Source organism: Leucoraja erinacea, chromosome 32 (genome assembly GCF_028641065.1).
Source record: "Leucoraja erinacea ecotype New England chromosome 32, Leri_hhj_1, whole genome shotgun sequence".
In the NCBI taxonomy this organism is placed as follows: domain Eukaryota; kingdom Metazoa; phylum Chordata; class Chondrichthyes; order Rajiformes; family Rajidae; genus Leucoraja; species Leucoraja erinaceus.
In genome coordinates, this window is record NC_073408.1 from 17,730,861 (window position 1) to 17,743,239 (window position 12,379).

A 12,379-nucleotide genomic window follows, 5' to 3' on the forward strand; every position below is an offset into this window, starting at 1 on the left:
CAGCTCTTGCTTCACACTTCCCAATCACCTCTTCACACTAACTTTCTCCCCTCTACTCTTCCAATCCAGGGAGACTTGCAAGAGAATTCATAAATCATTTTGATGACAAAACAATGGGAAAGCATTTAAAAATAAAAACTTTCATAATCTTTTACTTTGACTTTGAAAAGCAAGGGACTTATTTTAAATCTGGTTAGACCTCCGCAGGGGTATTGGCTGTCAATTTCCCTTCAGAGATGCTTGTTGTTCAACCCATTGAGTTGCTTCAGCAGATGGCTTGTTGCTCCATATTCCAGCATCTGGTGCCTCTTCTATCTTCTTCTAACATCAATATTACACAGATGACGTGCCCCCCTCCTTGTTAATACCACCGTGATTGCTGAATAGAAAGATGCATCTTCTTTGATAACCATTAGGACAAAGCATTACCTTCTGCACATGAATAATTCCTCTTGTTCTATTTCATGATAATCAGTGTCACTGCTCATTTGAGGCACAGATGGTGTGTGATCACAAGCAGAAAATTGTGGAAGTAGCTGTTTGATTTTGATTTGGCAACATGCAAGATGCCTACATTGTGATTCAACCTGCAACTCAGTTTAAGACAGAACATAGTTCACCAAGCGAACACAGTCTTGGGCAGCTGTGCTGCTGGTTCTTAATGGATTCAGATATCTTCCCAGAGTATCTTCTTCTTTCAATAGCCGTCCAAGAATGAAATGGATATCAGCCATCCTTAAGGTCCCTAAATGATTTTGCTGTGTTATGCTATCTGGAAGCAGCATTGGAATTTCAGCCAACAGAAGTTGGCAAAATAACAGTGGCATAATGCATGTGGCAGAGTATCGGCATGAAGAAAGAAAGATGAGAAAAAAAAAATCCTACCACATAGGACATTAGGTACCATGCCTGTGGCAGCTCTCTGAAGGTGCTATCCGAATAAAGCCATTCTCCAACTCATTCCCATGGCACTGACTTTTGTTTTGTTTATATATATAAATATATATGAATATATAAATATATTTATATAAATACACACACACACATATATATCTATATACAATACGATATGATAAAACTTTATTCATCCCCGGAGGGAAATTGGTCTGCCAACTGTCACAGCACACAAGGTACACCAAAAATACTATATATATACACACACACACATAGATATATCTATGTATGTATGTATGTATGTATTTATGTATGTATGTATGTATGTATGTAATGTACACATACAGTATATATATATATATATATTTAATTCACGTTTGCAAATTACTGTGAATTTCCCGAGAGAGTGAGAGAGAATGTTGTTTATAAGATCACATTGTGTGAATATTAACTAATTTATACCATGCAATACTCAATGCACTTCCAAACTAGTGTACAGCAAGCTGGAGAAATAAGTGACTGCAGATGCTGGGGAATCCTGAGCACAAAACCAATAGCTGATGGATGTAAACAGGTCAGTCAGTATCTGTGGAGGGACATGGATGGTCAACGTTTTAGGTCAGGCTGCAATCTAGATATCTTGAGGGGAGTTCTAAATGCGTCCTTTTTTTACTCAATTGATTTCAAATGCAGATTGCAACCGATACATGAACAATACATGAACAGGATGGCACAGTGGCACGGCTGATAGAGCTTCTGCCTCACAGGGCCAGAGACCCAGGTTCGATTCTGACCTTGGGCATCATCTGCGTGGAGTTTGCACGCTCTCCCAGTGACCGTGTGGGTTTCCTTTGTGTGCTCCAGTTGTCTCCCACATCCCAAAGATGTGTGGGTTGGTAGATTAATTGGCCTCTATAAATTACCCCTAGGATGCAAGGTGTGAATAAGAAAGTGGGATAACATGGAACTAGTGTGTGAATAGGTGGCCAATAGTCAGCGTGGACTCCATGTTGTATCTGTAAACTAAAAACTAAAGTAATACAATCAGTCGTTAAAGGGCAGATACTAGCATGGATCGCAGGTTGGCTGGATGGCTGAAGGCAAAGAGTGGCAATAAAGGGGGCTTTTTCTGATTGGCTGCCACTGACTAGCAGAGTTCCGCAGGGCTCGGTGTTGAGGCCGCTGCTCTTCATGTTGGATATTAATGATTTGGATGAGAGGATTGAATTCTTTCTGTCCAAGTTTGAGAATGATATGAAAATAGGTGGGAGGGGCAGGCAGTGTAGAGAAAGCAGGGGCTCTGCAGAAGGACTTGGACAGGTTGGGAGAGTGGGCAGAGAAGTGGCAGATAGAATCTAGTGTATCAAAGTGTAGAGTCATGCATTTTGGTAGAAGGAATAAAGGCATAGACTATTTTCTAAATAGGGAGAGAATCCTTTAATCAGAGGTGCAAAAGGACTTAGGAGTGCTGGTGCAGGATTCACAAAAAGTTAATCTGCAAGTCGAATTGGTAGTAAAGAAACCAAACGCAATGCTGGCATTTATTTCAAGAGGGCTAGAATACCAAAACAAGGATATAATGCTGAGGCTCTATAAGCACTGGCCAAGACGCAGTTGGAGTATTGTGAGCAATTTTGGGCATCAAATCTGAGGAAGGATGTGCTGGCTCTGGAGAGGGGGGAGAGGAGGTTTACAAGTATGATCCCAGAAATCAGTGGGTTAACATATGATTTCGTATGACAGCCCTGGGCCTATACTCCTTGGAGTTTAGAGGAATGATGGGGAACGTACATAAGGCAGATATAGATAGATTCTTGATTGGCACGGCTGTCAGGGGTTATGTGGAGAAGGCAAGAGAATGAGGTTAGGAGGGAGGGATAGATCAGTCATGATTGAATGGCAGAGTAAACCTGATGGGCCGAATGGCCTAATTCTGCTATCACTTATGACCTTATGACCTTTTCATTTAGCCTTGGTTTTAATTTACATTGGTTTAGATTGATGATGATGCCTCACCTGTTGAGTTTCTCCAGCATTTTTGTCTACCTTCGATTTTCCAGCATCTGCAGTTCCTTCTTAAACAATCAATCATTTTTTAGTTTAGTTTAGTTTAGTTTAGTTTAGTTTAGATTAGTGTGACGTGTACCGAGGTACAGCAGTTTAACCTACCATGGAGGTTCAATAATGGACGGTTGTGTTTGGGGTTATGGGAACATGAAGCGCTTTCAATGTTATGTCTGACAGGAGAGTCCATCTCTTACAATGAATCAGAAAATGTCCCCTCCAGAGTTAGTTCACACACAACATGAAGAAGGATCTTGACTCAAAACGTCACCTATCCATGTTCCACAGAGATGCTGCCTGACCCGTAGTGTTACTCAAGAACGTCGTGTCCTTTTGTGTACGATCCCCATACTCCACCCACTGTTCAGGGTTTGAGAATGTACCCGACCACACCGCACCGTAGAGTGATGCAGTGCCAGAGACCAGGGTTCTATCCTGACATTGGATGTTGTCTGTAGTCGGGTTTGCACATTCTCCCTGTGGCCGCATAAGTTTCCCCTGGTTTCCTCCCACATCCCAAAGGTGTGCGTGCTTGAACGTTAACTGGTCTGTATTTAAAAGGTGCCCCTTATTTATAGGGAGCTCAGAATTAAAATATAATACTCCAGCTAAGGTCCAACCAACAGTAATATGTTTAAGAAGGAACTGCAGATGCTGGAAAACCGAAGGTACACAAAAATGCTGGAGAAACTCAGCGGGTGCAGCAGCATCTATGGAGCGAATATCACAGTGGAACTGTGATATGTTCCTTATTTTTGTAATCTATTCATTGATAAATGAAGTCAAAGGCTCTCCAGTTAAAAAAAAAATCTTTCCCATTGTACTGTCATCTTAAATGATATATATATATATATGCTTGCAAGTCTCCCTGTTCTTACATTGCCTTTAGAAGTAGGTCATTTATTTTGTATTATATCTCACAAAATGTTACTTCACACCTCTCTCTGTTAAATTCACCTGCCATCTGCCTACAGTTTTTAACCAGTCTGTCTGTGACCTTCTGTTACGATCCTTCCCGCTTACTACATTTCTGGGTTTCATATCATCTGCAAACTTAGAAATTATGTCTGGATCACTAAACGATATAATAGTAACCAAATTAGTTTCCAAAAGAGATACATATCATTGGCAAAGAGTTTAGAACAAAATACAACACTACCCACATCGTACACAAGTCTGTACTTTCTCAGATCTGAAACACCCACAATTGAGCAACCACTCTCTGCCCACCACCTAATTCTGTGCACACCATGATAAATGTTATTTTATGTACATTCATTTTCCTACATAATCCATATTGTAGTTCATCAAATGACTATTAAAGTTCACAAGCCAAGCATCAAGCAGACTATTTCAACAACCTTTTCCATTTCTTCGTCATAAAACATATGATGAGCGTTTGACGGCACTGGGCCTGTATTCGCTGGAGTTTAGAAGGATGAGGGGAAGGACCTCATTGAAATGTACCGAACAGTGAAATGCTTGGATAAAGTGGATGTGGAGAGGATGTTTCCACTAGTGGGAGAGTCTAGGACCAGAGGGTCATAGCCTCAGAATAAAAGGACATTCCTTTAGGAAGAAGCTCAGGTGGAATTTCTATAGTCAAAGGGTGGTGAATCTGTGGCTTACTTTGCTACCGAAGGCTGTGGCAGCCAAGTCAATGGATATTTTTAAAGCAGAGATAGATCGATTCTTGATGAGTTCGGGTGTCAGAGAAGAGTATGGGGGGAAGGCAGGAGAGAGAATGGAGTTAGGAGGGATAGGTAGATCAGCCATGATTGAATGGCGGAGTACACTTGATGGGCGAATGGCCTAATTCTGCTCCTAGCACTTCTGACATGACCGTATAAACTTGATCCAGTCATCAAACATTGTCAATAAAAAAATCATTTCATTTATTAGCCCGTGCTAATCCAAATCCAAAAAATTTTATGCAAGATTATTGGCTGGATATTTTGGCTCCAATATAGTTAGTTTATGCCTGTGCCCTACCTTTAAATATGTGCATTAAATTAGCACCATCCAGACTTTCCACTCATTACAATAGGAAACTGCGTTGGTAGCAGGTGCAAAAGACAATAGCTTCAGTTTCTCCACATTTATTTGCAGGAAGTTTAAACATATTCAGTGTTGGATATCAGTTAAACAGTGTGACAACGCTGAGCCCGTGGTGTGGTCCATGGAGCTAATGAGATAAGGCTGAGCATCATTAGGCTCCATGAACACGATGTGTAGGAAGGAACTGTAGATGTTGTTTTACACCGAAGATAGGCACAAAATGCTGGAGCAACTCAGCGGGTCAGGCAGCATCTCTGGAGATAAGGAATGGATAACGTTTTGGGCCGAAACGCCTTCCATTCCTCACCAGAGATGCTGCCTGACCCGCTGAGTTACTCCAGCATTCTGTGTCTATCTTCCATGAATACAATGCTATATCTTCAAATGATATTACCAATGATTGAAATCTAAATGAAAAATAGGATGGCAAAATTAGGTCTTTATGGGCAAGCTTTTAAAGCAGAAATATAAACTATGCAGCAGTTTTGTTGCACACCCCACTCCAGCCTCTACCCACTGTCCATTCATCGGCCATTTGTTCTCACAGGTTCAGGCCACCCAAGTGACCATCACCATTCTTTGACCCAGGACAACTTTCCGACTTACATTGGTACGGGGGCAGATTCACCGTGCCCGAACTGAGTCGACCTGACCGCTGTTGCTTACACCCACCTCCACAAAGTCATCCCTTCATGACTCACCAGTGACAAAGCAGAACTAACGCTGAAGAACTTTAATCACAATACAGAGGAAGGAACTGCAGATACTGGTTTACACCGAAGATAGACACAAAAAGCTGGAGCAACTCAATGGGACAGGCAGCATCTCTGGAGAGAAGGTCGAGACCCGTTACACATTCCTTCTCTCCAGAGATGCTGCCTGTCCCGCTGAGTTCCTCCAGCTTTTTGTGTCTATCTTCAATCACAATGCCATGATTACTGAGCATACATGATGGGGAATTGGTAACTGAGGGCATCTAAGATATTCTTAGATTTGTTAGTACAACCCACAATTTATTTTTAGTGCTTTAGAATATCTTTTGAGAAACAATAGCACGCTCTTTGTGTGTTTGAGATGTTTAAAGTATTTGCAATCTGATATATTTGACATGGAAACTAATCGGCCGATTTTATACTGAATAAAAGGTTTTTTCCATTATTCCTTATTCCGAGCTACTTTCCTCCAATATTTAAACAAAATATTTATACAAGAATTTTTGAAATACATTCCTTTGTTGTTAAATCTTCTGCAGTACTGATTGATAAAATATGTATCGTTAATTTAAAAGCCCTCATTTTAAAGTCATTGCAGAAAATCGGAACCTCATTGCTGTAATGTGGGGAAGGGTTCTGTCAGTACAGAAATCTAAGTGCGTCTGGCAATGTTCCAAATGTGTGGCTTTGTAATTCTCTTGAATTTGACATTTCCTCAGCACCATTTTTTTTTTTGCAGAAAAAAATCTAAAAAATCTGACAAAATCACACATGAAGATAAAATTAGTTATTTCAGATTACATAAAAACACACCCTACTTATCAATTTGCAGTAATAGACTTGGAAAAACGTGTCCAATCTTGTAGCTACACTGCAATGTAAGATTGCTTTCAAACAATTATTATTATTAATGTGCTATTATTAGTCCAATAAGGACTGAGTCATCCTACCATAACTAGAGAGCAGTCCTGAACCACTATCTACCTCATTGTTGACCCTCAGACTATCTTTGATCAGACTTTGCTGGTTTTATCTTGCACTAAATGTTATTGCTTTATCATGTATCTATACACTGGAAATGGCTCGATTGTAATTGTGAATGGTCTTTCCGCTGACTGGTTAGAACACAACAGAAGCTTTTCACTGTACCTCAGTACACGTGACAATTAACTAAACTGAAATGAACTGAGGAGGAGTTTTGATAAAATCACCCTCTCTGGAGTTCTGAATGCAGAGTACATAGATAGAGGCAGTGTTGGACTCAGCCAATATGATTGTTATGCAAAACTCAAAGCCGATCTCAAAAGCCAATTTGACAAAGGGTTTGTTGAGATCAAAAATCAGGACACGAGCAGAAAACCAAGAAGTTCTTATAGAACAAAGAGTATTGAATGACCTCTTTCCGAGACATTCCAAGGGCCTTTCTTGAACCCCTAATAACTACCCATCAGTGCCACAATTGCCAAATTTGGAATGACAAATAACATGAACCAATCCGTTTTTCTTTTTCTTTCAATTCTCCTGGACAATTCTGGTAATTGAGCTTAAAAAAAGAGGAATGAGAAATCATCTTGAAGGCAGACACTGTCACCTTGATAGATGCATCTGTGACCTGGCAAATATTTTACCTTTTCAGGCAGAGCATCTTGCTGTTGATAGAGCATTCTGTCAAGCACCTCTTGCTTAGCAACTGGCAATTAGGTTAGTGTTGCTAAGGATAAAAAAAGCTAAATTCAGAAATAGGTCCTGGCGACTTACACCAGGGATTGGACACAACGTCTGACTGAAGTTACCGTGTGAACTACTTCCGTTGCCTGCAACTTAATAATGAAAGGCATAGATCGAGTGGATGTGGAAAGAATGTTTCCACTGGTGGGAGAGTCTCGGACTAGAGGTCATAGCCTCAGAATTAAAGGGCGCACTTTTAGAAAGGAGGTGAGGAGGAGCTTCTTTAGTCAGAGGGTAGTTAATCTATGGAACTCATTGCCACAGAGGATTGTGGAAGCCATCTGTGGATATTTTTAAGGTAGAGATAGACAAATTCTTGATTAGAATGGATGTCAAGGATTATGGGGAGTAGGCAGGAGAATGGAGTTAGGAGGGTGAGATAGATCAGACATGATTGAATGGGGAAGTAGATTTGATGGGCCGAATGGTCTAATTCTACTCCTATAACTTGTGAACATGAACATTCAGGAGCACATCACCTATTGACTTCACCAGCAGCGTTTTGCCCAGTCAGCGGAAATGTGTGCTGGATTAAACACTAATGAATTTTAAAGTGTAATGATTTTCTTCTTTGCGCTCTAATTAAGAATTTTATTCTTCAATCACGCTGGGTTGAAAATGTCCAACCCATTCTAACTGTGACAAATAATAGACCCACTGACAAATTTCAATCTTATTTTCAATCGATGTCATTCAACCCTGTGACACAAACAGTGTTGTGCCATCATTTCTCAATAATGAATAATCTTTGGGACAGTAACTCAATTTTATGTTCTTTACAATGGCTTTTAAATTGGAAAATCCATCAAGGGAAACCCACTTTGTTGAAATGTTAATGTTTGTCAGTACATCATCTTATAGTGTTCTGACATTATAATGTCAACATCGTTTTAAATTCAGTTATGGCATAGTCCATTAAGGTCAATTTTCTTATAACATATCCAATGGTAGATTGCTTTTCCTACACCTTAGAAGGAGGCCATTTGACCCATTGAGTATGTTCTGGTTCTCAGAACAATCCCAGCAATCCCATTCCCTTCCATAGTTCCACGTGATCTATTCTCTCAGACATGCCCGTCAACTCAACTCCACCCAACACATGGTTTTGTCCAGGGCAGGGTATGCCTTACTGATATATTGAGCTTTTTGAGGAGGTGACAAAGGTGATTGATGAAAGTAGGGCAGTGGACATTATCTACATGGATTTCAGTGAGGCATTTGATGAAGCCCCACATGTTAGGCTGATTCAGAAGATCAAACCCCTCTTATGTTTGTGTTGCATTTCCATTGGGATGCAGGGGAAATTTTCAAGGAACAGGGAGAGGTGAAAGTCAGATGAGAAGAGGGAATGAATTGGAGAAAGTCACAATGACGGCAGGTGCAGCCACAGGGAAGGATGAGCTCCTACAGTACCTGTCTCTGACTGGTCCCCATTAATAGATGCCCCATCCTTTGCCTTTTCGGTAGCCCCGCTCTGCTCTTTTCCTTCCTTGCCTGCATCAGTTGCTCCCGAGTCTCCGGCACTCGCACTGGTCTCGTCGGGCCCATCCGCGGGCGCATCTTCCTCGCAATCCCTCGTGCCGTCTGCCTTCAGCTCGGATTCATCCTTCTCTCCGCCCTTGAGCTTCTTCCTGGTCATGTGGCCGCGGAAGCTGGCCTGGATCTTCGCCGCGGCAGCATTTGCTTCCTCATCGTCCAGGGGGATGTCGAGGATGTCTTCCTCCTCCTGCTTCACGCAGGCTTCCTCTTTGTTGACCTTCACGGAAAACAAGGGAGGGTAAGAAAAAACAGATTTTAGAAAACAAGTTACTCACAAAAAAGTTGGCTCTTGCAAGCAAGGCTTATCTGCAAGCAAACATGACACAAGTGGAAAATAAAATGCAAATATTAAATTTATTTGGTTTGGAGATTACTACAAAATCCAACTGGATTTAGCACACAGGTGGGAGTTAAACGCAGACGGCAAAGCAGATCTAACAATGCCAGCCATTCTTGCACCATAATATTTACGTGGGTGGTGGATTTGTTTCTTACTCTCTCCCATCCTGGGTTTCCAGTCTTCCTACCTCTCCCACCTCCTCCCAAACATTGTCCAAGTCAACAGACGATATTCACAGATGCCGCAAATGTCTTGGCCAAAGTCTAAAGCAGCATGTGCAAGTGGACTTGGAACAAACACAGCACCGATGTCAGGTCCCCGTGTCAAAGTCTATAATATCAGGTGTGCAGGCCATGAAACGGAACAACAATTCCAGCCAAAGCTCAAGATCATTTGCATCAGGGAGTTGGAAAATCAGTCAAAGTTCCCATTCAATATTTATTCCATCCACGACTATCCATTTTTTAAAATGTGTTAAAGATAGACACAAAATGCTGGAGTAACTCAGCGGGACAGGCAGCATCTCTGGAGAGAAAGAATGGGTGACGTTTCAGGTCGAGACCCTTCTTCAGACTGATCTATTCATTGAAGGGAAATATATGAAATTTAATGAAAACATATTAAATGAAGTGGGTTTTACAAGCTGAGCCAGCATTTAATTGCCCATCCTGATTGGCTCGGGAAGACACCATTTAGCTGCCTTCTTCAATGGTGTGGGTACATGCACAATGTTGTTCGGGACAGAGTCCCAGAATTTCGACCCAGTGACAGTGAAGGAGCGGCGATATACTTCCATGTCACGAATGGTATATGGTTTGGAGGACAACTTTCAGGTGATAGTCATAAGGTCATTGGGAATAGGACCCTATATAGTCATAAGGTCATAGGGAATAGGACCCCATTTGGCCCATTATGTCTACTCCACCATTCAATCATGGCTGATCTATCTCTCCCTCCTAACCTCATCCGCCTGCTTTCTCCCCATAATCTCTGACACTGTACTAATCAAGAATCTAGTGTTCCATGCTTTTCAATGCATGATGTCCCTGGTGCTTCTACGCCCTTGTCCTTCCAGATGTTAGATGTCATGGATTTTGAAGGTACTGTCTAAGGTGTCCTGGAAGGAAGAATTGTCTAAATACAGGACTCAATTGGTAACTCTATCGATCATTAATTTGTTTGCTGGCTTTTGTGGCTTATTCATAGGCTAATTATAATGATCAAGTTGAAGGACATACAAATCTTCTGGGGATGAAAGGACAGTTAACGCATTAATAAAGTGCTTACAATTTACATCAAGAACAATGGAACTGCTGGAAGTAAAAATATATTTATTGTCTATGATCCTGAATGGCTTTTTTTGCCCAATTTAGAGGGCATGAAGAGTTAATCGTATTGCTATGTATCCAATGTCACAGACCAGTTAAGGGAAGCCTCCTTCTTTCCATAATGTTCAATGATGAGGTTGATGGGATTTACAGCAATGCAGTGGTTTCATAATCACCACTACTGGAACTATCTTTAAATTCCAATTAAATTCCAATTTAACTGTGCATTTAAATACCCCAATTGTCACAGTAGCAGTTGATCATTTCTGCGTATCATCTTTTCATTATTAGGTCCGTAATGTAACCATTTTATGACAATTCCCCTGACAAAGCTGTGCATTGAATACTAGGAGTTTCAATTTACTATTTTAATGGTTTTGATCAATCACGAGCTTTAAATTCCCAATCAATTATCAATCCAGTGGACTGGCAAGAGGGTGCTAGAAGTATGCACAAGACAGGACATCTGTAATTCTACACAACTGATGTGTGTTCATAATACTTTAGCACAGCTCATGAATCAGTTATTGGAACTGAGATCTTATCTTTGTCTAAATGCTCATGCTCATCATTTCTAAAATTCACTTTTTCTTTCAGACCGATTTAAATTTGAATTAAAAATTCACAGCTGTCATGGCAGGTTTCAAAAATATGCCTCAGTATAATCAGTAAAGGAGATTTCAGAGTGGATATTTAAAGGATTAGCCATATGCAATCAATGCTGTAGTCCACATATTAATTGGATAATTTAACAATTGCACTAAAATAGTCTTAAGCAATCATAATCCATCTCATGAATAAGTTATATATTTCTGCAATTCCAGATTGTCGGCACCAAGTTGTTGCTTCTTAAAAAAGCAATGATAATGGTTAGAATACGTAAGTACAATTATCACACTCATGCGAATGACCCAATCATGCTGGTTTGAGTGGCTGATGCTTCGTTTTCAGGGCTCTATCGAAAGCACCTTCCAAACCCATGACTATTACCAGCTAGAAGAACAAGGACAGCAAAACCAAGGTAAACCAACTCCATAAAGATTACGTGTTGGAAGGAACTGCAGATGCTGGTTTAAACTGATGATTTATTCCAGCATTTTGAGTCTCTTAGCGGGACAGGCAGCTTCTCTGGAGAGAAGGAATGGGTGACATTTTTGGTCTCGACCCGAAACATCACACATTCCTTCTCTCCAGAGATGCGGCATATCCCGCTGAGTTACTCCAGCAATTTGTGTCTATCTCCATAAAGATTACACTTGGGTTTGCACTGGGGACAGGGTTATTGTGACAAGAAGATAACGTTGGAGAGTGCAACCAAAGGCTTGCAATGATTTTGCAAGTCCTGGAATTCACAGCTTGCTGAAGGAAAGGGATTACAGAGATAAATGTGTGCGGGTCCATTCTAACGTTTGTGCCTCACGCAATATTCCCGCAACCACTCATCCAACACTATTTGCATGCATTTTTCTCTCTCCTTTCTCCATTCTTTGTTTATCAATTCCCTGTGACATACTTCACCTTCCACGTGGCAATGAGTTCCAGATTATAACAATGCCCTGGGTAAACCAGCATCTCTGCAAATCACTATTCTACTCACCACACATGGCTATTATATATTTGCAATGTCTAATTTTTATCTCTCCTGCAGGCGATAAGCTTTTTTAAAGGTGGCATCATTTTCAATTTCCATGGTTTTAGATACCGTAACCAAGGTC

At 40.8% G+C, this 12,379-nt stretch overlaps 1 protein-coding gene across 2 annotated transcripts in view; it reads right to left on the bottom strand.

Moving 5' to 3' along the window:
* Nucleotides 1-12,379, bottom strand: part of LOC129712406 (neurogranin-like) — a 42,107-nt gene that overhangs the window by 17,588 nt on the left and 12,140 nt on the right. The window contains exon 2 of one of the 2 annotated variants that reach the window (XM_055660814.1): nt 8,871-9,213. In XM_055660814.1, the coding sequence (XP_055516789.1) occupies nt 8,871-9,213 (343 nt within the window). The remainder of the gene's footprint in view (nt 1-8,870; nt 9,214-12,379) is intronic. The other variant, XM_055660815.1, reaches the window with a different exon arrangement.